Source organism: Mus caroli, unplaced genomic scaffold (assembly GCF_978045245.1).
Source record: "Mus caroli unplaced genomic scaffold, Mus_caroli_1 scaffold_8, whole genome shotgun sequence".
Lineage (NCBI taxonomy): Eukaryota > Metazoa > Chordata > Mammalia > Rodentia > Muridae > Mus > Mus caroli.
This window is the reverse complement of record NW_028227263.1, coordinates 66,249,976-66,276,760: the sequence shown is the minus strand read 5'-3', so window position 1 is coordinate 66,276,760 and position 26,785 is coordinate 66,249,976. Positions and strand designations below refer to the sequence as shown.

General features: G+C 41.0%; 1 protein-coding gene across 1 annotated transcript in view; it reads right to left on the bottom strand.

Annotated features, from left to right (window-relative positions):
- Positions 1-26,785, bottom strand: part of Blm (BLM RecQ like helicase) — an 80,148-nt gene that overhangs the window by 17,980 nt on the left and 35,383 nt on the right. The window contains exons 9-15 of the mRNA XM_021167779.2: positions 26,016-26,134; positions 24,569-24,682; positions 23,019-23,117; positions 22,688-22,836; positions 10,215-10,321; positions 9,142-9,302; positions 2,936-3,131 (exon numbers count right to left, since the gene is read on the bottom strand). Of these exons, the coding sequence (XP_021023438.1) occupies positions 2,936-3,131; positions 9,142-9,302; positions 10,215-10,321; positions 22,688-22,836; positions 23,019-23,117; positions 24,569-24,682; positions 26,016-26,134 (945 nt within the window). The remainder of the gene's footprint in view (positions 1-2,935; positions 3,132-9,141; positions 9,303-10,214; positions 10,322-22,687; positions 22,837-23,018; positions 23,118-24,568; positions 24,683-26,015; positions 26,135-26,785) is intronic.

The window sequence follows — 26,785 nt, the reverse complement described above, 5'->3', positions numbered from 1 at the left end:
CTCTGCCTCCCGAGTGCTGGGATTAAAGGCGTGCGCCACCACGCCCGGCTACTAGTGTTTTTTTTAAGGGTTATGAAAGATCATATTTTTGACAAACCTGTTTTGAGTTGAAAATATACATGGGACATGCACTTAATGTCCCTAAAGATGCTGGGTAACATAGCAGGTGTAAACTGCTGGTCACTGACCCTAGCGGTTGTACGGCTGACTGCAAGCGGAGGCTGCCAGCACCCCACATCACAAGATAAAACCAAACTGTATTTCACTAGCTCATAAAAGTGTGGGGGTGGAGAGATAGCTCAGTGGTTAAAAGCACTTCCTGTTCATGTAGAGGATATAGGTTTGGTTCTCAGGGCCCACATGGCAGACCATATTCAGCCATCAAGGAATCTGATGCCCTCTTCTAGTTTTCACAGGCACCATGCACACATGTGGTTCACATATACATTCAGGCATTTACATATACATATAAAATAAATTTTAGATGGGGTTGAAGAGATGGCTCAGCGGTTAAGACCACTAGCTGCTCTTCCAGAGGCTATGAGTTCAATTCCCAGCAACCACATGGTGGCTCACAACCATCTGTAATGGTATCTGACGCTCTCTTCTGGTGTGTCTGAGGTGAGCAACAGCGTACTCACATTAAATAAATAAACAAATAAATAAATGTTAAAAAATTTTAAAATTTAAAGTATGGCTTAATTGAACAAATCAAGCTATCATAAAGCTGAAATCGGTCAAGCCACCATACATGGAAGGCTGCTTGTCCAGGTTCTGTTTAAGAACACAAATCAGCTATCCACATATGAACAACTCATTGCTTTGTGCTGAGTATCCTTGGTGCAGTCAAGATCACACTCAGGCTTTGCAGTTAGATGAACTTGGAGATTAGGGACCTGTGCCTCACTACTTCTCCATCTCATCCTCTCCTCGGCAATAAGGTAAGCAATTGTCTCATCGTTTAGAGCTGTGGTAAAGATAAAATGAGCTGACAGGTAGTAAAGCATTTAAGACAGCAAGAGGTGGCTTGGTGGTTCACTGCTGCAGTCCCAGCTCTTAAAAGACTGAGACAGGGGATCACAAATTCAAGGCCAACCTGGGCTATACCAAGTGAGACTGTATCTCAAAAGAAAACCAACTAAACCAACAAAAAGCCCAACAAACAACAATAAGAAACTAACACCCTTGTTTTAAAAAACAAAAACAAAACAACCAACCCAACTGAAAAAACTGCCCTAACATGGGAAGTGTGGATGAACCACACTGCACCAATGATGCCAGTGCATCAGGCCGTTCCTCCCATAAATGGTCCCTCAAGTTCCCTGGGGCAAGTTACAAAATCTATTTGTAGCTCACTTTTTCACAGGAGTTACTGTGGCTAGTGCCATTTCCCATGCTCAGTACCTGTGCCAGCATAAAGGATACCAGAGTCTCAAAAACATAGGATTACAAAACATATTTAAGAAGGGAGCACACACACCATTGCATACACTAGCAAGAGTTTGCTGAAAGGACCCTGATATAGCTGTCTCTTTTGAGACTAGGCCGGGCCTAGCAAACACATAAGTGGATGCTCACCGTCAGCTATTGGATGGATCACAGGGCCCCCAATGGAGGAGCTAGAGAAAGTACCCAAGGAGCTAAAGAGATCTGCAACCCTGTAGGTGCAACAACATTATGAACTAACCACTGAATACAAGGTGCTGCCCCGGAGCTCTTGACTCTAGCTGCATATGTATCAAAAGATGGTCTAGTCGGCCATCACTGGAAAGAGAGGCCCATTGGATATGCAAACTTTATATGCCCCAGTACAGGGGAACGCCAGGGCCAAAAAGTAGGAATGGGTGGGTAGGGGAGTGGGGGGGAGGGTATGGGGGACTTTTGGGATAGCATTGGAAATGTAATTGAGGAAAATACGTAATAAAAAAAAATATTTAAAAAAAAAAAAAAAAGAAGGGAGCACACACATGATGAAATCAGCCTCCTAAGCCAGCTGACATGGAGGTGACATATGTAAGTGTACCCACACTGAAAGGCATCTGTACAAGGCTGTGATGACACACGGCGATGACCGTGAAGTCAGTAAAAAGCTTATGATTCTATAACACAATTACATTTACATTTTACTTGTGTGTACAAATACACACCAATATATGCATGTATTTACATATGCTAGCTCATATATGTGTGAAGGACAGAAAACATCTCTTGGGGGTACTGAGTTCAGGTTATCAGGCTTGGTGACAAGCATCTAACTAACCACTGAGACATCTCACAGACCACCCATTTACATTATAAGACACTTGCACTTGGGAAAGGCGAACACTGAATACAAGGTGCTGCCTGCCTCTAATGGAAAAGGGTAAAGTAGAAAAGGGACACACAGGGGAATTTGGCTCCATTGCCCCTCCTGTCCTTCTTCCTTTCCTCCTCCAAGACTGGGTCTCACTATCCTCTCATTTTTTCTGAGACAGGGTTTCATTTTGTTGCCCAGACCAGCCTCAATCAGTTCAATTCCTAGGTTCAAGCAACTCTCCAAGGTCAGCGAGCGAGACCCAGTCATACACCTCTATTCCTGGCCCTCCACTAACCTGGAGGGCTCTTATGGTTCTTCAAGAGACTTCATGATTTTCCTGGAAGGGGTGTTATATGTAAGAGTGCGTAAGACTGGGTCTGGAAGGGTATAGAGGAACCCATGATCTGGAGGGTTAGCTTGCCTAGTCTGGAACACACTGCTTTGTGCATGTCAGTATCACATGACTTCACTAAACAAGAATGTATATCTTTATAATAAACTAACATAAACTTTACAATATATATTAAATGCCTTCATTTTTTTATGACTAATGAGAATAGGACCCAAGTACTACAACAGCAGGGGCAGAGTGTACTCATGAGATGGACCTTGACAGACAGAATGTGGTACGTGGCTTACTCATTATAAGTCTCTTCAGTCTGGTCACATCATGATATGTATAGAAAAGCACGCAGTGAGATATTTCCCCATCTCTTCCAGCTCGGCCGGATTCTTGATAATAACCCTCCATAGACTTAGGAAGAGATGCATGAATCACAAATCGCACGTCAGGTTTGTCAATTCCCATTCCAAACGCAATTGTCGCACAGATAACCTGATATGAAAATAGAAGCCTATTAGACTCACAATGCACTAACAATTTAAAAGAACTGTGCACAACAGTATTTAGCATGACCAAGGGGAGATTTTCATATTGGTAACTTATGATTCTATTCAGATCCAAGAAGGTAGAGGATCCTGCTCAGGGTGGCAGGATCTTTCTGTGGACTTGGTATCACCATCAGAAGGATTCTGAATCAACTGCAAGCAGACATTTCTGTGCTGATTGTTCCTGATAGGCATGTGTGGTGGGGGTTGTTTACATAGCCATGGCATTCATGTTAAGGTGCGTAAGCAACAGCCTGGGCTCCAGGGTGGTCTCTAGCCCTAAGAGGTAATTGCTGCTAGTTCTTCCCAGGCTCAGAAACAACGATATTCTTATCTGCTCTAGTGTTTACCATCAACCTTCAAGATGTAACCGAGTGATCGTATGCTAACTCATGTTATTCAACCGCTGATTTCAAAGTAAAAGCTTATGCAATTTTAACTGTAGATAAAAGCCTGAGTTGCTTATACAGAAAGAAAACAAAATGACAAAAACCATAAGAACAAAACAGAACAGACAGAAAGGTCAAGGACTGTCCTTAGTCCATACGGATTAGAATTATTCGGTGGGAGCTAGGTGACAGTCAATCTTTAGGAGCTTGACAAATTTGTTTCAAGAGTGTCTATTTTAGGGCCTGAAGAGATGGAGCAGTTGTTAAGAGGGTAAACTGCTCTTGTGAGAACCCAAGCAAAGTTTCCAGAACCAAGGTGAACAGCTCACAATTGCCTATACACTCCAGGTGACGCAATGACCTCTTCCTGCTTCTGTGGGTACCCGCATACACATATGTAAGATTAAAAACAAAACGAGCTGGGCTTTGTAAGCAGCTCTACAACCGCCTGTAACTCTAGTCCTGGGAGAAAATCCAACATGTATTCTGGACTGAGGGCACCTGCATTCACATGCAGATCTCCCCCATCCCCGTATACACAATAAAAAAATAAGAGTATTTCAGGTGAAAATCTAGGACTTAATTTGATTAAGCCCAAAATACTGTATATCCAGGCAAAATTACATTATACAAATAAAGTTGACTTTTTAGCACTTAAAAAATAACTTGCTATTGCAAAAATAGCATTACAAAAGTGACAGAAATATCTAGTGGTCACATTAAGGCTAATGACTAAATTTTGCCACTAGGAGTAAGAGAGACCCAGGGTCAGCAGATCAGCATACCATTAGCACAGGAGGCACTGACTGGCTTGTACTCAAGGTTACTCACACATCTAAACCTATGGCTCTTTGATTAAAAAGAGATGTCCCTGTCTCAAAAAAAAAAAAAAAAAAAAAAAAAAAAAAGAGAGAGAGAGAGAGATGTCCGTGGCTGCAGAGACAGCTTGGCAGTTAAGAACACAGGCTGCTCTCCCAGAGGACATAGGTTCAGTTCCAGCACCCACATGACAGCTTACAACTGTCTGTAACTCCTGTTCCAAGCAATCTGACATCCTCACATAGTTATATATACAGTCAAAGCACCAATGTATTAAATTGAAAAAAAAAAGGGGGGGGGGAGTATTCCATGTAAAAGAAAGTGCACTGCAGCCCCTAATGATAGAGAGCTGGCGAAGGCTGTAGAAAAGAGAGATGCTGGCCCACAGTAGCTCTAGAGTCACACAGGCAAGCTCAACCCCAGTGTTACTTAAGTAAGTGCATGGCTGTGAGGCACATAGCATAGGCTATCCCAATCATTTCTGAAAGTTCTTCCTTTTGTTTATACTTATCACAGGCTCTCATATGGCTCAGTTTGGCTTCAAACTCATGAGTGTCTGGCCTCAGCTTCCCAAGTGAGGGGACCACAGGCACAAGCTACCATGCTCACTTATCAACACTTAGATAACTGGAGGAAAATGGCTTTCGTGAATTCTAACATCCTTATTTCTGTGTTGCTTTTAAACGGGAGGCTACACTCATTCTTTATTTACTTTAAATTGTTTTATTGAGACAGGGTCTCTATCTCTGTAGTCCTGGCTGTCCTAGAACTTGCTTTGCAGACCAGACGGCCTTTAAACTCACAGAAGAGCAGAGATTAAAAGATGTGCCCACTACACCTGGCTCATATATATATATATATACACACACACACACACACACACACACACACACATGCACATATATGTATATATATGCATATACATGTATATATGTGTATGTATATATATATCAAAAAAAGTCTTACATGGCCCATTTTGTATGCTGAAGATACAATCTGGGCTGCTGTTCACCGTCTATTAACCCATGTGCACATGCTTAGTTTCTGAGACATTATCAGCAATTCTTTTCTTCCTGGGTATTTTTTTTAAGCTTAGTTTTTCCATTGCTCAAGAGTGTATAAATAATAAAATATCAATCACAATCAGTACTTTCCACTTAACCTCTATTTAAAATAAAATGTATTGTGTGTATGCAGATGACATTGTATTGCGTATATTGTATGTATGTGATGCATGCCCATGAGTGCACATGTCTATGTCCCTGTGTGCTGTGTGCTATACAATTGTAGTGCCTGCACGTGAGTATGTAGGTCTGGGTGCCCGTGTTTGTGCATACAGAGACCAGAGAAGAACGATGGGGCTTTTTCTACTGCTCTTTGATTTCCTGGCTTTGAGACACTGTCTTTCGCTGATCAGGAAGCTAGCTAGGCTGGGTGGCCAGTGAACTCTGGGAATCTGCCTGTCTCTACTCCCAGTGCTGCTACGGGCATACACACCCATGCATGGCTGTTAATTTTCTCCCTCTCTCTGTGTGTACAGTCTTTCTTGTCAGTCTTTACCTTCTTTGCTGAGGCAGGGTCCCAGAATATATCCATAGAGTTAATCTGATTAGACCTCTTGTCCTGTGAGCCCAGGTCCACCTTCCAGCTCTATAATCAGAGGTGGATCATTTATAAGGTTCTAGAGATCTGAACTCCAGTCTTTATGCTTGAACAGTGAGTAGTTTAACCATGGAAACATCTTTCCAGGCCCTTGATTGGTCAGGTACTCACTACACATCAGGCTGGTCTGGAACTCATGGCATGTTTCCTGGCTTATAATCATATACCGCTAGACCTAGCTCTATATTGTACCTAGCTCTATTTTACCACATTTATTTAGTGTATATGTGTGTGTGTATGTACGTATATGTGCATGCACCACACACACTACATGTATGAGGTCCAAGTGTAACTTGTGGGCATTGATGCTGTCCTTCCACCATGTGGGTCCCTGGGTCCAGCTCAGGTGGTCACTTTAGGTAATAAGCTCTTTTACCCACTGAGCCATCTTTCCAGCCCTGTATATTTTATTTTGGTATAAGAATCTAAATTGAGTTTGGCAGTGGTGGTGCAGACCTTTAATCCCAGCACTTGGGAGGCAGAGGCAGGTGGATTTCTGGGTTTGAGGTCAGCCTGGTCTACAGAATGAGTTCTGGGACAGCCAGGGCTACACAGTGAGACCATCTCAAAAAACTAACAAAAACCAAACAAAATAAAATGTAAAATGATCCCCCCCCCTTCCCACTCGCTCTGGCCCATAGGATTTTTTTGTTTCTCATTAAGGATGGTTGTGAGCCACCATGTGGTTGCTGGGATTTGAACCTCTGGAAGAGCAATCAGTGCTCTTAACCGCTGAACCATCTCACCAGCCCATAAAATGATTTTTTAAATCAGGTAACCAATGCCATAATTGAATAACTTTTTACCTCTAAAAATTACAATGGTGGCACATGCCTTGAATCCCAGAACTTGAGAGGCCAAGAAGGCAGATCTCTTTTGAGTTCCAGACCAGGCTGGTCTACAAGGCAAGTTATAGAACAGTCAAGACTACATAGAAAGACCCTGTTTCAAAACAAACAAACAAACAAACAAACAAAAATTATGCATGTCGTATGCATGCGTTGCAAACGTGTGCCCACAGATGCTGGAACTCGGGTGTGAGATCTCTTCATGCTGCAGTCACAAGTGGCTGTGAGTACCTATGTGGGTGCTGGGAACCAAACTTGGGTCCTTTACAAGAGCAGTGTATGTTTTTAACCATTAAGCAACCCCTTCATCACCCCCACCCCCCGAGATTGGGTCTCATGTAGCCCAGGATAGCCTCAAACTCAGCATGTAGCTGAGGACGATCTTGGGTTGGGTTTCTGGTGCTCCTGCCTCTACCCCATGAGCATGGAGGTTATGGTCTTGCAGTGCCTTGTACAGTTTTATGTGGTGATGAGGACTGAACCCAGGGTCCTGTGCACAAGCTACATTTCAAACCCCATTTCTCATAAGTATCAAACTTTATCGTTTATTGTTTTTACATGTAACAAACTGCAACAGTATTCGTGCTATTATTTTTGTTATGTTTTTCAAAACCCTGGCTGTCCTTGAACTCAGAGATCTGCCTGCCTATGCCTCCCAAGTGCTGGGATTAGAGGTGCATGCCACCACCACCTCCATCCAGTCATGTTATTGATTTTATTGCCAAACTCATAACTTCACTTGAATATCCATCTAGAAAAATTGTATAAAAGTTCTTCAAAGAAAAATATTGGAATTTTGATTAAATATACAGATTGAAATCTGTCCTTACAGCCAGGCGTGGTGGTGCACCCCTTTAATCCCAGCACTCGGGAGGCAGAGGCAGAGGCAGGCGGATTTCTGAGTTCGAGGACAGCCTGGTCTACAAAGTGAGTTCCAGGACAGCCAGGGCTATACGGTGAAACCGTCTCGAAAATCCAAAAAAAAAAAAAAAAAAAAGAAATCTGTCCTTACTTCAGTTAAGATAAACCTAAAGACTACTTTCTTATTTGATTTTTTTCCTTTTTTAAAAAAATATTTATTTATTATTATATCTTAAGTACACTGTAGCTGTCTTCAGATGCACCAAGAGGACGGCAGATATCATTATGGGTGGTTGTGAGCCACCATGTGGTTGCTGGGATTTGAACTCAGGACCTTTGGAAGAGCAGTCAGTGCTCTTAACCACTGAGCCATCTCTCCAGCCCTTTTTTTCCTTTTAATGTAGAGTCTTGCAATATAGCCTAGGCTGGCCTGGAACTCTTGGCAAACCTCCTGTCTTAGCCACCTGAGTGTGGGGACTGCAGGCATGGGCCACCACACGGGGTTCTGCCTTTGTTATTTTCAACACAAATGACAATGAATGGCTGGGACACTTTTCAGGCCCAGTCTTCCCCCTTCTGATTCTGAAGACCGTCCTGGGTTTGGCACATATATCTCATGAATTAATGTAGAATACACTTGACTATGTGTGTATCTATCTATCTATCTGTGTCTACTGTTCTGATGAAGTGTTCCTTGGATGTAATTATTACTCTTAGGATAATAGTCCCCATTCTCTGTTACTAAAAATAACATTCTCAAGTTATTCGCTGCCTCATGAGTTCACTGCCAGCTTACTTGGATGTTTATGACCACTAAGATAAAACAAGCTCAGAGAGCTGCCAAGCCTGGAGACATTACATTTCATCCCTGGACCCACATGGTGGGAGGAAAGAACAGTCTCTTGCAAGTTGTCTTCTGACCACACATGCACGTGCATGCCATAGACCCTGGTGTGCACATGTTTTCCCTCTCCCTCCTTTTTTTTTTTTAATTTTATTGTTTTAGTTTTTATTTTTCTTTTCTTTTTGGTTTTTCGAGACAGGGTTTCTCTGTATAGCCCTGGCTGTCCTCGAACTCAGAAATCCGCCTGCCTCTGCCTCCCGAGTGCTGGGATTAAAGGCATGCGCCACCACTGCCCGGTTTCCCTCTCCCTCTCTTACTCACTCTCTCTCTCTCTCTCTCTCTCTCTCTCTCTCTCTCTCTCTCTCTCTCTCTCACTCACTCACTAAGGAAACAGCAAAGCCAGGTAAGAAGTGGAAGCAGGAGGGTTGCCCTGGTTTCAATTATATAGCAAGGCCCTATTTCAAACAAAGCCTGTATTATATACAGCAAGACTGCTTATAACATGAAAGGTCTGCAGATGTCTGCGAGCGTCACCTGGCATCTGTCCTGGTTGATCCACTTGTGCTGCACCTCATCTCTGGCAGAGTCACTGAGGCCTGCATGGTAAGCCAGGGCAGAAAGGCCTTCTCTCTGTAAAGTGTCAGCCACTGTGTCACATTCCCTCCTGGAGAGGCAGTAAATTATCCCCGAGTCATCTGCCAAGAAGCCCAAAGAGTAGTAGTGAGAAATCATGCCTTTTCACTTAAATACCAACACATTTCCATATGTTCCTAGAGATACACGGCCCCTAAAGAGACCTTTACAGCATCCTCATGATACAGGATGATCACGCACAACAGCTCAAGCAAGGAATTTGTGAACACAGAAAATAAGACTGGATATGTAATCCTGTTCTTGTGAGGGTGCCCAGGACTGAATCCTGGGTTGTCTCACACTGACTCAACAATGGGGAGCTACCTTGATAAAAAATTTTGTAGAAACATATGGCAAAAATTATCAAGAGCCTGGTAAAAACCCTCTGACTCAGTTTCCTTCCAGGAAAAAAACCTAAGAAATAAAATGGTACAAGGAGTCGTACTCAAAGTTTTGGTACAAAAGGAGCTCAATAGAAAACATATGAGGATAATTAAGATAAGGAACTATGAAATAAGTATATTATAACTATTAAAAGGTGCTTTCTAAGTTTACAAAAGCCATGAGAAAACAATGAAGACGCTGAAGATGGGTCACATGAAAGCAGTTACAAATGTCAGAGACTCATTTTAGCTACCGTAAGGCAAAGGCAAACACAGTTGGGAGACGACACTAAAGCAGGGCTGTGTTATTCATACACTGAGATACACCAGAGGAAAAGACACCGACACCAAGAATGAGAATGTAAGAGTGTAGGAGGTATACTTAATATATTTGTTAGGATTTATTGTTATCTAACAAAATGAGATTTCAAAATTATAATATTCCCTACAATTAGCAAGTTGGTACTATCATAATGCAAAAAGAAAATGTTAACATGCAATTTCACATATTCTATTGTAGTACAGTGAAGATAGAAAAGACTTTTTTAATCTATTACTTTTAGACATAATTAACTACACAACTGTACTCACAAGGATGATGCTTTCTGATCCACTCTAGGCAATCAAATGCTACTTTTTTGGGCTTCTTTGGTAATACATAGTATTTCAGATTGTGCCTGTTAAAGCTCATGCTAAACCTAAAAGAAGATCCAAACACAAAATTTAATTACTATGAGAAAATACAGTTGTATCCATTATCATCAACTGAATGTTTTCACCCAAAATGCTTCCCCAATGATATGGCATTAGGAGGTGGAGCCTGTGGGGGTGATTAGGTGGGGAGGTAGAGTCACTAAGGAGGTCAGGGTCCTTATAAAAACGGAGGAGCTGGAGAGATAGGTCGGTTGTTAAGACCAGTTACTGCTCTATCACAGGACTGGAATCCAACACCCACATTAGACATCTCAGAAATATCTGTAACTCTGGCTCCAAAAAAGTCAACATTCTCTTCTAGCCTTCACAGGTACCCACACATATACAAGGATGTATGCATACAAAGACATAATTAAATAAATATTAAAGAAAAAAATAAAAAATCAAAACCAAAACTATCCAAACAGAGACCTCACTGACCCTTCCCTCCCTAGTAAACATATGGCTCCAATGTGAATGCCACCAAGTATAAAACAGGGAGAGGAACCCCACCAGACAAAGGATGAATTGGAATTTTGATCTTTTTTTTTTTTTTTTTCAGAATCCAGGGCCTCAAGAAATAAACTTTTGTCTGAGTCGTCCAGTCTATGATCCTGTTACAGCAGCTCAAATGAAGGTAGCATCTTCAAATATTAAATACTGATTTTTTTCCACCATGCAAACTTTATTAATAAGCTGTCTTATGTTGACCACTATCCCTGGCAGATGACATAATGAAATACTGAAATGGATATTACATTAAGAACTAAAGATTTTAAAAAACGGTGATGGGCTGGGCGGTGGTGGCGCACACCTTTGATCCAGCACTTGGGAGGCAGAGGCAGGCGGATCTCTGAGTTCGAGGCCAGCCTGGTCTACAGAGTGAGTTCCAGGACAGCCAGGGCTATACAGAGAAACCCTGTCTGGAAAGAAAAAACAAACAAACAAACAAACAAAAAAACCAAACCAACGGTGATGAAGAGGAATGTCTATAGACTAGATGACAGAGATCTGGGCTGTGGGTTTAAAACAAAACAAAGAGGCCAGGCAAGAGCACAGTCTGGGAGACGATGTGGACGAGAAGCAGAGGTGGGGCTTGGTGGGTAAAGTGCTTGCTGTATAATCAGGAGGGCCTGAATTTGGATCACTACCACCCATGCCAAGAGCTCTGTACAGTAACATGCTCCAGTGACATGGCACATGGCAGGCAAACACAGGAGGATCTTAGGGACTTATCTGGCCAGCCAGGTGATTAGCAATTAGTCTAGCCTAACTGGTAAGCTCCAAGTTCAAGACACCCTGTCTCAATTATAACTGAGAGAGAAAGACACCAGATGCTTATGCCTGGCATAAGCACACACCAGCATATCACACACACACACACACACACACACACATACACACACACACACACACAGCAGAAGTGGCAATATAGTTAGACTCTGTCTCAAAAACACAAACAAAAACAAACACGGCTAAAAGATTTAAATGATTAAAGAAAATTATACAATAAATAAATGTAACTTAAATATTTAAAAAGATAAGGGGGCAGTACACACATGGCAGAAATAAATAAAGGGAGAGATCATGAGTCCTGTACTTTTGCTCTGGGCTGATGCGGTGACTCTGACATAAGTGTCCTTCTCCTCTGGGTGACTGCTCTTGACACCTATTAATCCTTCATGTTTCCTTAGTTCATTATCTGTATGGCCTTCTGTCTTCCTTCTAGACTCTTCTGTGAATTCCTTCCTTCTGTGTCAGGATCTTACAGAACTACAATTCCACAGGCACTTTAGTGGCTTCTCCTGGCCCATATTCTCTCCTTTCCCTCTTTGGTAGGTTTCTCAGAACATCCAGCTCTGTCCTCACACCAACTAGTCACACATCCCATTTTACTGCTCACCACTTCTCTTCTGTTTCTGTCACTACCCTACCAAATATCTGCTGTTACGCTTTCTTTCCTATAGCTTAAAATTACTTCTTTATTAATGGGGGGTACTCAAGGCATATGTGCAGAGGTCATTTTGCCTTTTGCATTTTCCTTTCTAATATAAGCCATGAAATCTTACCTTCCACCCATTCAGAATGTTATCACCACACACTGTCCCAGGATATCAAACAAAACACAGTAAATTATAGCATGGGTGTAAGTGAGTTTTCTTCAATCACAGCACCAGAAACCCTTGGCAGGACTACCCATGTTTAGTAGTTTTACCTATTTTTGTTAACAGTAAAGAGTGTTGTTGGGAACAGAGAATTCCAGCCTTGGGGGTTCTGGCTTCAGATGAAACTGCCGCAGGATGCAGGACTCTGATTCTTGTGATACTATTATTTAATATCATTTCCACCAGATAAGAGGATGTGGATTTCAGAGCTAGACAAGGTTAACTAGTGAGACCCTATCTAAAACAACTGCTTAGCAATATAAATGATGAAGAAATCTGCAGAATGATGTGAGCTTTCTATGGATAGGAATGCTGCAGGGACTGTGTGTAGGGATGGCTTTATGACTACCCACTCCCCACTTTAAACTACATGTTAATTTTTTCATTTTTTAAAAATTAATTAATTTTTTACACTCCATATTTTATTCCCACCCATCCACCCTCTGACTGTTCCACATCCATACCTCCTTCTCACCCTCCACCCCACCTAACCTCTAAATTCCCTGGGGCCTCCAGTTTCTTGAGGGTTAGGTGTATCATCTCTGAGTGAACACAGACCCGGCAGTCCTCTACTGTATGTGTGTTGGGGGCCTCATATCAGCTGGTATATGCTGTCTGTTTTGTGGTCCAATGTTTGAGAGATCTTGGGGGTCCAGATTAATTGAGATCTAAAGGATCACCCTTCTTGTCAACTACATGTTAATTTTAAAGAGTTTTATTCATTTAAAATGACAAATGCTTTAGATCAAAAACAAACATTGGGATATACGTGAGGGAGTCATAACCCTCACAGATAGATTCTAGGAATATAAAACAGTGCAGCCTCTTTGGAAAGCAGCCTGATAATTCTTTACAGGGTAAAGCAGGCGCGGGTTAAGACTATGTGAGCTCCCTCTTCTCACTTCACAAGCACCGGAATGCATGTGCTTCACATACAAACAGGCTGGCACATACACACCCCCATAAGTATAAGTAAAATTAAATGAACCATTTAAAGGTGAAGAAGAGCTATCATATGACCTGGTGATCCAACTGCTAGCAATACACCAAAGAGAAATGGAAACACCTATCAGAGCATTATTTGTAACAGCCAACAAAATGGAAATGATCCTAATAATAGGTGAGTAGCTAAAGAAGGAAATAAAACTACACAATGGAATATTTTTTCCAGCATCAAATCTTGAAAATATTTTGCTATCAAGTAGTAAGGGGGACATTGAGATGGCTTAGTGGGTAAAAGCATTTGCTGCCAAGTCTAATAATGACCTAAATTTGGTCCCAGGATCCACATGTAGATCCGGTTGTTTTCTGACTTCCACATGCTTGCCCTCGTGTAGACACACACACACACACGAGATAAGAAGGAGTCATACACACATAGAATGAATGTTTATATGAGACGCCCAGTGTGGGTAAACTTATGCACAGAAAGTAGTCTGGAGTCTAGAGGTTGCCAATGGCTGCTGGGGTGAGGAGAGGAGAGGGGAAGGACACCTGCTGAGAACAGGTAACGTTTAGAGGGTGGCCGAGTTCTCAGACTATGATGATGGTGTGCGACATATAACACCGTAAACTACTATGTCACATGTTAACACTGAGTTGGATGATGTGGATGTATTCAGCAAAGCTCATATTAAAAACATCTGGAACATAATCTGAAATTTGTTTGATTTGTGACTTAATTGGGAAAATAGAACTATTTACTATTTAATTTGGTCAAATAAACCTTTACTAAAAAAAAAAAAAATTATGAGCTTTGAACAGAAACTTGTAGATCACAAATCCAATTAAAACTAAAACAAAGAACTCATTCTACCACAGAAGATCTGAGGCACTAATGGAGCAACATTTACAGTTTGTTGTGGTGGGAAAGTAGACAGACCACCAGTGTTTACTGCTTTTAACACGTCCTCCAATGCCTGTGGGAAAACAGGGTGTTAGGGATCACTAGATACCAAGTGAGACACAGTGCCTACCAAAAAAGGAAGAAGGAGGGGGAGGAGGAGGAAGAGAAGGGGGAGGAGGAAGAAGTAGAAGAAGAAGGAGGAAGAGAAGGGGGAGGAGGGGAGGAGGAAGAGAAGAAAAGATAATTTAGGACAGCTATACAAATGAATATTATTCAACCATAAAAATGGAGAATAAAGGTCGTGTGTTCAGCTCAGTGGTAAAGTTCTTAGCACTGGTTAGACCATGATCCCCATCAAACCATCACAGACAGAAAGACAGACAGACAGGCGCACACACACCATTACAATATAACCTAGACGACTCTTGCAAACATGCTTAGTGAAGGAACCAAGAGGAAAACAGGGAGGAAGTTCTGATAAAATGTAAAAACCACACCCAACTGTACCTTATGAATAGTTGAGTTTTAAAGTACATGAATTATCTCAACAAGTACTTAAAACAAATAACCCAAATTAGATTTCACTGGCTTCTAACTAAATATACGAGGTTTTTTTTTTTTTTTTTTTTTTTGGTTTTTCGAGACAGGGTTTCTCTTTATAGCCCTGGTACTCACTTTGTAGATCGGGCTGGCCTTGAACTCAGAAATCCGCCTGCCTCTGCCTCCTGAGTGCTGGGATTAAAGGCATGCGCCACCACCGCCCGGCTAAATATAGGAGTATTAAATGTTGCCTTTAAATGGAAAAATTTACCAGGCCACGTTGATACATGCCTGTAATTCCAAGTACGAGGGAAACAGAGACAGGGGAATCAGGAACTCAAAGCCAGCCTTAGTTATATATTGAATTTGAGGCTACCCTAGGCTACAAGCCTCAAGCAGCAGCAACAACAACAACAACAACAACAACAAACCAAGCCAGGTGTGTTGCTGCTCAGGGGACACAAGCTCAGGAGAAAGGGCAGGTGGAGCCCTCTAAATTCAAGGCTAGCCTGGTATACATAGTGGGGTCCAGGAAAGCCAGAGCAAGAACCTGTATAGAAGCAATTGCTTTTAGGAAGGTAAGCATGTATTGTCAGGATATTTCAAATACACCAGGTACACTGTAGAGTTTCCTCTTGCAAAAGTAAAAAAGAATACTTCATATATATTGGATAAAACCTAGTAAAAATGTTTAACAGCATATAGTTCAGAAAAAAGACTAAATAGTAATATTGTTTGTTAGTCAGATTTGTTAGTCAAATACTTTCCAATTTTTTACCTCCCACAAAATTTAGAGTACCTAACTGAGATGTCAGTTGACAGATCATTAAAAATAATTTTTGATGACAGATCATGATGTAATTTTGGCATATGCTTCATAAAGAATTCAAATAATTGAGTGTTACTGCTGTAATAAAAAGTTTCTTATTACCATCTACATGATTATGTCAGTAACATTTCTCAGGCTTACATCCATAAAAGTAAAATGTATGGACTGAGTCAATTCATCTGTAGATATATGAACTGTAAAACAAAAATTATTTTTGGTTTGTTTTTCAAGACAGAGTTTTTCTGTGTAGCTCTGGCTATCCTGGAACTTAGCCTGTAGATCAGACTGGTCTCAAATTCAGAGATCCACCTGCCTCCCGAGTGCTGGGATTATAGGCCTGTGCCACTGATACCACCGAGTGCTGGGATTATAGGCCTGTGCCACTGATACCACAGAGCAAAGCAAAAATTCTCATCTCGTAAACAGATACCTCAGTAAAAAGCTTGTGCCTAAAATTACTTTTGAAACATATTTAAGATGAATGTGGTGGTGTGTTCCTGGAGTTCAGTTACGGAGAAGCTGAGGTGGGAGGACAGCTTGAGCCCATGCACTCGAGACTAGTTTTGGTACCATAGTAAGACTCTGTTTGGGGCCGGAGAGATGGCTCAGAGGTAAAGAGCACTGACTGCTCTTCCAGGTCCTGAGTTCAATTTCCAGCAACCACATGGTGTGGCTCACAACCATCTGTGGTAGGATCTGATGCCCTCTCCTGGTGTGTCCGAAGACAGCTACAGTGTACTCACATACATAAAGTAAGACTCTGTAAAGTATGCACTTTAAAGAAAGTAACATAGACATGTGTGAAACTCCTACAATAATGATGACTAATGATTTAATTTACTTATTTTTAACATCTATTTACGTGTGTGTGTGCATGCATTAATGCAGCATGCCACAGTGCATGTGTAGAGGTCAGAGGACAGCTTGTGGAGGTCAGTTCTCTTCCTCCAACATTCTGGCTCTGGGGATCAAACTCAGGTCATTAGGCTTGGTAGCAAGTGCCTTTGAGTGTCTCCCTAGCCCTAACTAATAATTTTAGTAATTCAATCTGGATCAAAATTTTGGTATAGGAGATTTAAAAACCAACTTTTATTTGTTTACACCATTTACTTTCATGTAAGTATAACAATAAGCAAAATATTTCACATGTAAAAATCTATAAAATTCATGGCTGTGTATGGTGATGCATGCCTTTAATCCCAGCACTCAGGAGGCAGAGGCAGGTGGATCTTCGAGAGGTCGAAGCCAGCCTGGTCTATATAAGTGAGATCCAGATAGCCAGGGCTACAAGGAGAAACCCTCCCTGAAAATAAATAAAAATTCTCTGTATATAAATTTTGTAAGACTTAAAACACTTTTCTTCTCCTTCCATTTTTTTTTTCAGTGCCAGAAAACTTAGCCAGGATTTAAATGTATTCTAGGCTCACACCAGCTACTGAAATATTTGCAGCTTAAGTGATAAACATTTTAAAATGTATGTATTTATTTATTTATTTATTTGTGTGTGGGCACATCAAGGTCAGAAAGTACCATGAGACCTAGAGCTGGATAGATGCAGCTGTGAATTTCCCGAAGTGGGTATTAGCACATAAACTAGGGTTCTTTAGAAAAGCAGCAAGCACCTGTAACCACTGAGCCACCTCTCCAGCTCCAAACTATACTTTTACAATGTAATCTGTGAATTTCATGTAGTGAGCATAAAATGTATTTATAGTATTTATGTTCTACTGCATAACATTAAGGGGATACATAATAGTTTTAAAATGATGTTGTTTCAGGGGGCTAAAGAGGTGACTCAGCAGTTAAAAGCTCTTGTAATGGTCGCAGTTTCTGTCCCAGCACTTACAAGGTATGGTGGCTTACAATCATCTCTAACTCCAGCCCTTTTCTGACTTCCACAGATACGAGGCACACGCACACAGCACACATAGATATATACACATAGACAAAACATTCATACAAATAAAATAAACAAGTCTAAAAATTTTTAAAAAAATATTTCTGTTTACAAAAGATGTTTGGTGTTGCTGTTGGGTACTGGAGTGATAAATCTAAAGATCTGGGTCATGGGAGAAAAGCATATTATTTACATGACTAGGAAATCCACACCTGACCTTGCCTGACAGACATGTTGCAGTAAGAGCACAGACATTAGAAAACCCTGTTTGAATTTACCTCCTGGCAAGGAGCTGGAGCTCAGCTGGTGTAGTGCCTGCCCAAAATGCACAAAGCCCTGGGCAGGATCCCCACACCAAGAGGATAGGATGACTTGTCTCTAATCTCAGAACCCGGGAGGTAAAGACAGGAGCAGGAGTTTAAGGTCATCATCTGCTCCTCAGAATGTGAAGCTAGTCTGACATGCATGAGACCCAGCTCAAAAACGAAATAAAACAAGAACAAGAAGATAAAAATAAAATAAAACTGTCTTCCTGAGCTGGGTGGGATGGTGGATGTCTGAACTCCTAATATTCTGCATGGCAGGAAATCTGAGAAAAGACTAGGCTACCTAGTGAGTTCTAGGCCAACCTGGGCTATACAGTAACAGAATCAAAATGAGTAAGTGAAAGCTACGAGATGCATCTGCAGCCACAGGTGTCTGCACTCAGCCTGACAACCCGAGGTCAATCCCAGGAATTTACAAAGCAGAGAGAAAACCATTTCCTACTTCCACTTTCTACTTTCTGACTTCCACACACAGCACATTCATGCTCTTAAATACACACACAGTGATAATAATTTTAAAAAGATTTATTGTATATACGTGAGTACACTGTCACTCTCTTCAGACACACCCAAAGAGGGCATCAGATCCCATTACAGATGGTCATGAGCCAGCAAGTGGTTGCTGGGAATTGAACTCAGGACCTCTGGAAGAGCAGCCAGTGCTCTTTACTGCTGAGCCACCTCTCCAGGAAAAATTTTAAATAAATGAAACAAAAAAATTAAAAATACCTTCCAACCATGTGTATGAGGTATATATGAAACAAACGAATTTCATGTTTAATTAGCCATAAGTCAAGTCCCTAAAAAAACCTCATTATGTTTATGCAAACATTCCAAAATCTAGAAAAGACCTCAAATCTAAAACACTCTGGTGCCAAACACTGCGCTGAGTCCTGCAATTTCAATAGGTGAGTTTTGTGGTGTGAAAGGCAGACCCCAGTCCAGCCCCAGAAACTGCCTACCAAGCTGCTCCTCCTATGAGACCTGCGTCCTTTGAAATCACCTGACCTCTCCATGCCGTCAGCTGCTACTCTGTTAGGATGCTGACTTTCTGGCCATCCTAGTCTGCAATTATCTTTAGTGGTGACTTCTGTTTTGCATCTTAGAGCAGCATTTAAGGTTCTGCAACCAAATTGCTGGGCTCAAAACCCTCACTCCTATATTTGCTAGGGTTATGAACTTTGCAAGTTACTTAATTTTCTGTGACTATTTCTTTTACCTTTTAAAAAATAAATTTAAATTATCTTTATGTACTTACTGCGTAAGCATAACTGCGTAAGCATATATCGTGCGTAAGCATGGACTGGTGTGCTATGGCAGGCATGGAGAGATCCGAGGACAGCCTGAGGGAGCTGGCTCACTCCACCATGAGGGTCTTGGGTACTGAAACCAGATTATCAGGGTTGATGGCACCTTTACCCACTGAGCCATCTTGTCAGTCTTTTAAATTTTATTTTTATATTTTATGTGTAAGAGTGTGTTTTACCTACATATATAGCTATGCACCATACACGTATAGTGTCCTCTAAAGCCAGAGGGCATTAGATCCCTTAAAGCTAGAGTTACAGATGCTTGTTAGCTACCACGTGAGTGCTGGCAATCACACCTAGATCCTCTGGAAGGGCGGCCAGTGCTCTTCACCAGTGAGCCATCTCTCCTGCACACACCACCACCTCATCTACTACTACACTGCGGGCTGCTTTCTAGCTTGCTTGTAGTTAAGGATGGCCTTGAACTTCTGACCCTCTTGCCTTTGCAATATTGGTGTGGTGGCAAATGCCTTTATCTCAGTGCCCAGGAGGCAGGAGCAGGTGGATCTTTCTGAGGTAGAGGACAACCCAGTCTACACAGTGAGCTCCAGGCTAAACAGGGCTACACAGTAAGACCCTGTCTCAGAAACACAAGTTAAAAAAAAAAAAAAAAACGCAAGTGCTGGGATCTCAGGCATTTGCCGTCATGTGTGCTGTGACTCAGTTCCTTTATCTAGAGAATGAGGAAATGGAGGATTATATATCACGTAAGACTTTTGTGAGGCTGAATGCATAAAATGTAATCTCAAGTGTCAGGCTCAGCAGCAGGCACACTGGGGAGAGAGGGCTGTGTTAGCTCTTCTGAGGCTGTACAACGGTTAAACCTGTGTGCTTGACTCTTTGCTCTCACCTAGCTCATCTGCTAGGGTCCTAAAAGAATGGCATGAAATGTTGTGTTATTACTCACTCTTGTACTTCCTAAGTAGACTTTATCTTTGCCAGCTTAAGAGGAGGAATATTATCATAGAGCTCTAGGAGAGGAGCATGGAGCCACCGCTCTAAAGCTACGAGCACCTGACTCCAATAACACCACGACACAGCAACAGCTGGCAGATTAATTCAAGTAAAGGACTACTAGCAGAAAAAGATCAGGAAACTACCAGGAAGTGCTTCTTAAAATCTCTTCTACTAAGGGATTTATAACTTTCTAAAGCAAAAAGAAATAGTAAATATATTAAAGAATCAGCAGACTTACATTTTATACACATTTCCCAAATCCTTCCATATGTTTCACTTATCCATTCTTATGAGTATCAGATATGCACAAGGCGCCATGTGCTAGCTAGCATCCGGATATGTATAATTTTGCTTTCTCTGAAACATCACTTTCCCACAGTTCCAGGAAAAGATATTCAAGGTGTCTGTCTCTAGATAAATATGTGCACTGTTCACTCAGACATAAAACATAAGTCCTATATTTTCAAAAAATCATTCATATGTAAGAGAATTTACACAATTTCTTTTAACCGTGGGCTTTTGCCAATTAATATAACTGACTGACAGATAGCTCGGTGGCACAGCATTTGCTTAGCACGTGTAATCCCAGCCCTGGGAAGGTAGAAACAGGTGGATGCCTGGATCTTTCTGGCCAGCCAGTTTAGTCAACATGGTGAACTCTATCCACAACAATGAAATCCTGTCTCCAAAAACCAACCAAGGTGGCTGTCTCCTAAGGAACGATTACCGAGGTTGACAGGTTGATTTCTGGCTTTCAAAGTCATGCGGGTACAAACATAAGTACCTACACAAACACACACACACACACAGAATGAGAATATACAGAATCCAGCATGGTGGTATACATCTGTAATCACAGCAATTTGGGAAGATGAGGCAGGCAGATTGCCAAGAGTTCAAAGACAGCCTAGTCTACATTGTAAATTTAAGCCAACTGGGGCTTCATAGCAAGACTCTAATAGGACTCTGTACCCCATCTCAATAAAAACCATGAGGGGTGCAGATAGAAGAATCGAAATACAACATTTTATAGGAAGTACAGCATTTCTAGAAACGAATTTCTAGCATTCAGTATTTATTAGAACCTAAAGTATAACACTAATCTTAAATATAGTGTTAGCACACATGAGAACAAAATGTATTCTCTTACCCCAAATTTACATAAATATTCCTCACTACAAGTGGCATTAAATTAAAACATTCCATTCCAAATTTGTGATTATACACAAAAAAATTCTGAAAACTCAGTAATTTTGACATTAAAGTATGGTCGTTAGTGGTATATAAAAGTCAGATCACCAGGGATCCGATGTCTTCCGGCTTTTGTGGGTCCCAGGGACACGTGTGGTGCCCAGATAAACACTCATATACATAAAATAAAAATAAGTCATTAAATATATACAAATTCACCTCAATATTCTGTTCAGCCTTTACTCCTTTAGGCAATCGCCCTAAACCTCAGAAAAAACTCAGTGTACAAACATGTTAAGTATCTGCTGAGCAAATTAACAACACAGAAAGCATGGACAAACTCAGGTGGAGGTACAACAGCCCAGCACCACCTAAATGTATATAGGCGAGTATTTTTAGTGTCTTTGTTACCAATTAGTTATGGATTTGGAGGTAGCAAGATGCATGTGCTGTGATGAAATTCAAGTGAAAGTGCTGTGCTAAGAGGGTTCTAGACTGCTCTCAAATCGTGCATGGACTAGAGACTTTAAGATACCTGCTCATTTCATGAAGGCACATGGAGTGTGGAAGCCAAAGTCAGATATGCAAAATGTAATCTGTTAAAAGGATTACAACAGGGTTACCCAGGACCGAATTTGATTTATCTCACTTCTAAAGCAGAGGGTGGGATGATTTTCCTTTTGTTTCTGTTTATTTCCTTGTTTATCAGGGCTTGCTAGGGCAATAGGCTGAAGGTGCCAGTTCTCTCTCTCTATCAAAGATACCAGGGGTTGACGTCAGGCGGTCAGGCCTGGCTGCAGGCGCCTTTATGTGTGCTGCCATCTAAAGTGCTCTAGAGTTGTTCTTTTATTAAGTAAAGAAAAAAACCCCAGATTTTGTTCCCAAATTTTACTGCACTTGGAATCACTTGAGGATTTAAAAAAAAAATTCTTGGGGCTGGTGAGATGGCTCAGTGGGTAAGAGCACCCGACTGTTCTTCCGAAGGTCCAGAGTTCAAATCCCAGCAACCACATGGTGGCTCACAACCATCCGTAACGTGATCTGGCGCCCTCTTCTGGAGTGTCTGAAGACAGCTACAGTGTACTTACATATAATAAATAAATAAATCTTTAAAAAAAAAAAAAAAAAAAAAAGAGCTAGCCTTGGCTATCTGAGACTCTGTTTAAAAAAAAAAAAAAAAATTCTTCCAATTTCAAATATTCTGATTTAGCTGTCCTTGGGCACAATCTGGACACTTGGCTTGATAAAGCCCTACAGGTGATGCTAATGTACAGAATCAGAAAATGGAACCCACAGCCTTCACCACTTACACCTGAGGTCTGAGGATCTTCAGCTGAGTGAGGATGTCCTTCTGGACCCTGGGGTTCGCCGTGGCCGTGAGAGCCATCACTGGAACAGAAGGAAACTTCTGGCGAAGCATATTCATCCTTTTGTAATCTTGACGAAAATCATGACCCCACTAATTGGAAAACAAATATTGCTTTCGGGTTATTTGTATCTCTCCGGTCAATATATAAGATGCATTTTATTCTCCAGTGAAGCAGCAGAGCGATCAGTCAGCCACTGTAGGTTGTTCTTCAGTGCTGTGGCTCTGAGCACTACTGGTGATATAAACGTACTGCTATCCCAAGAGAAACTTACCTGACTCACACAATGCGCTTCATCAATGACAAAACGTGCCAAGAGCTTCCGCTCATACAGATTCTCCAGAGTAGAAATCAGCCTGTTACTTGCACAGACCTAGAATAGAGATACACGAGAGATGTAAACACATCACTTGAATGATTATGTCACTCCCTGTTAGAACTACTCACACACGAGTGATTCTGTCCTCAGTTAGTGAAGAGAGCAGAAGCAAAGGGCAAGCCAGACACTTCAATACCCTCATCCACATCCAACAGCTTTACTTACCAGGTTAGTAGCTCTGAGAGTTACCACATGTTTACTCTGGTTACAGGACTTACATTTTTTACATGTATTCATTTTGTGTTTGTGCATGTGTGGGGTGGGTCTGTGCACAATGATGTATATGCGTGAATTCAGAGTTAAGGTGGTTGGTTCTAGGTCCTTAGGCACATTCCCCATGAGCAACCGCCAGCCTGATAATGGGAGTTTAGATGTGTGTTTGGTACGTGCATAGTATTGGGGAAGAACTCTATGTATTACACATACAGATAGCTTTATGCCAGTAACAAGCATATCTTGACAGGGACATAAGACACATAAGTCAGGTTGATGAAGTGTCCTCACTGGTTGAACATAGGCAATTAGAACATCAAAATACATAGTGAAAATTGATTATAATTTACTGAATTAATAAAGAACCCACAAGTTCACACTGATAAATACGCAGCATCAGGCAAAGCTTTCATAAAGCCAGGAAGGACTGTATCAGTAGCATTCATTATAGTAATAACTGATTGAGAAATAAATCATCAATGATACTAAAGCTTGTGGGGAGGCTCTGATGTCTGCCATGGTGTTTGTACAGTCTCAGACCTCCTACTACAGAGCAACTGCTCATTAGGGAGTTGGAAGGGGAAGGGAACGGTAAACACAGCAAGCAGCAGCCTGGCAATGCTATTTTGATCGCATGATTGGCCAGTGACCACTGCTGGTAATGGGATGAGTCACTGCCAAGTGTCTTCTGATAGCACACAGCACATCTGTGGCATCCCTGCCGACGTGAGGAATAGGGATTTAATCAGCAGGAAACAAGGCAAATTCAAATTGAGCCACAGTCCTCAAAACTGGCCCTTATGCTTCAAAATGTCAAAATAATGAAACTGTTTAGATAGAAGATGAAATAGGGGTTTTCTTTCTTTCCCTTTTTTACAAAGGTCATTACTGAAAGGTTAATGGCTTAAGTAACAGTATGTGTCACTGTACATTTCCTGACGGGTAAATTACACAGTGGTTCCTAAGGGAATGCTATATGGTCAGGAAATGCAGAGTGAGGTAAAGGAGAGTTAAAATGGCAGATCTGCAACTCACTGTCAATTAAGTGTTTCACAACAAACTGGAGAAAGAACAAACAACACAGGAGGCAGAGAAGACTTTACCATCTGTGGTCTGGAGTGAAGGTTATACAAGAATTCATTAATGTATTTAAAAAATTATCACCAAGTTCTTTAAATATATGTATGAGTGTGTTGTAATATTACACTGAAAAGAGTGAGATCAATACGAACCTTCTCAGGAGTCACGTACAAAAGCTTGACGATTGGGTCTTTTTTTGATAACTGGAGGTAAATATTTGCAGCTTCTGAGTCAGTCTTATCCCCTGTCAGATATGTAGCTGGAATCTAAGTAAGAGTAATAATTTAAATTTCATTTTATTTATACATTAATCAGACATGATCGTGCTTAGGTTTTATATTTTATAAGTCATATATAACACTTTCCAAAAGAAACAAATATCTCACCATAACAATCAATGCACCATTTTTATTTTTAAGTTCTGTTTTCTGAGTCAATAGTTTCACTTTGAGTCTCAAACTTGTGACCCTCCTGTACCCTCAGCTTCTGAAGTACTGGTAATTATAGGCATGTGTCACATCTAGCTAGTACACATATTTTTAAAAATTAACATTAAACGCAACTCAAAATAGCTTTCCCGCCTAGGTGTGGTGGCATACATGTGAGGAGTCCCAGCTGGCAGGAGGATGAGAAAGGAGGTTTAGGGATTCGAGGCAGCCTTGCCATCCTGGCAAATCTGAAGCTAGCCTGGGCTATGGCAAGATGCTTCTGTGTCAAGAAAAACTGCAAAAGGCTCTCCACTGTTCCATTTTCTATGTTCATCTCCTCTATCTGTAAAAAAGACCATGTTGTCTGTGTGTGTAGCCTGGCCCCAAACTTGCTCGTATGCCAGGCTTGCTTCTGACTGACAGAGAGGAGCCTCTTTTTGCCTCCGAAAGTGCTGAGGGTTAAAGGTCTGCACCACAATGGTCGGCCTGGCTATGTTTACAGGTCTCATTGCTGTGATGGTAACTGTTGGTTAGAACAAGGGGAACGAACAGCTGGGCAATGGTTACCAACACTGCAGTGACATTCTTTGGAAGAAAAGTCAAACCAGCTGTCACATTGAGATGGTATGATTCGTAACCCTGTAGCCAACTCTTTGCAATGATTAACCTTATAGAGTGCAGCAGTCATAATTCCTCAACTCAGCAATGAGGAAAAAGACAGGTGTGCAGGCACACACATGTGCATAGGAAAGAGAACTATGATGATCACTAGCCAAAAAAAGAAACCAACCCCTTTATAGTAGTTAAAAAAAAAAACAAAAAACCAACAAACCAACCAAACAAACAACCCCCCCCCCAAACCCAAAACCTACATCAGCAAACTGTAGGCTAAGAGTTCTTAATAAAATACATTCTTTGAATTACAGATGGCTATTTGAATCAAAATGTTTTAACACATGTGCTTAACTCTACATCTTAATTTAACTGTATGCTTTATTTATTTAATCTTATTTATTTATTTATTTTTGCAGTATGTTAGGCACTCTGCCGTGAAGCTATATACCCAGAATAATTATTTTAATAATTTAAACAATAGTTAATAAGATTTCCTAGCTTATTGGCATGTGTTTCTAAGGTGCATTTTTATTAATAGTTTTATGTAATAACTTACATCAAAGGAAGTCAGCTTTTGGACTTGATCTACTATCAGTGATCTCAAGGGAGAAATGACAATTGTGACCCCAGGAGAAACACAGGCAGGGAGCTGGTAGCATAAACTTTTACCACCTCCTAAGAGATAAATAATGAAAAACACGTCAGTTTCCAACTTGAGTGTGAAGGTAAAAGTTACAAAGAAAACCAATATAATATTTAAAATAATTAGCAGGGCATTAAGTAGTATTGCCCACAGGGCTATCTATCTATCTATCTGCCATAATGAATTAAATGAACTCTCAACAGAACTGTTTAAAAAGTCTACCAGCGAAATCTGAATAGAGTAAACTTCTTTTGCTTCCAGCAATATAAGGGGTCTCTAAAATCCTAAGTCTGTGACTACCATTATTATTATTATCAAAATTATTCCTTTGAAATAAAAGGGAAAGCCATGTATGTACTCATTCCCTTCCCTGCCTGCCCTGCTCCATGCTGGGGCTCAAACCCAGGGCTCCGTGCACAGTGGGCAAGTGCTCTACTACTGAGCTGTGCCTCCAGCTCCCAAGAACATATTTTAAAATAACTACATGATTATATTCTAGTTAATTTGCAATTTCACCAATCTACTAATGGCAAAAGCTGAGCTAGGTAGTTTTTAGGACTTCAATTTATTTTTAAAATATATACTACACTCTTTCTTTTCCACATAGTGAATAAGTTTCATTTTGGCATGTATGTAGACATGTCAAAGAATTAGTGGGATGCTGAGAAGAGAGACCTGCTCTG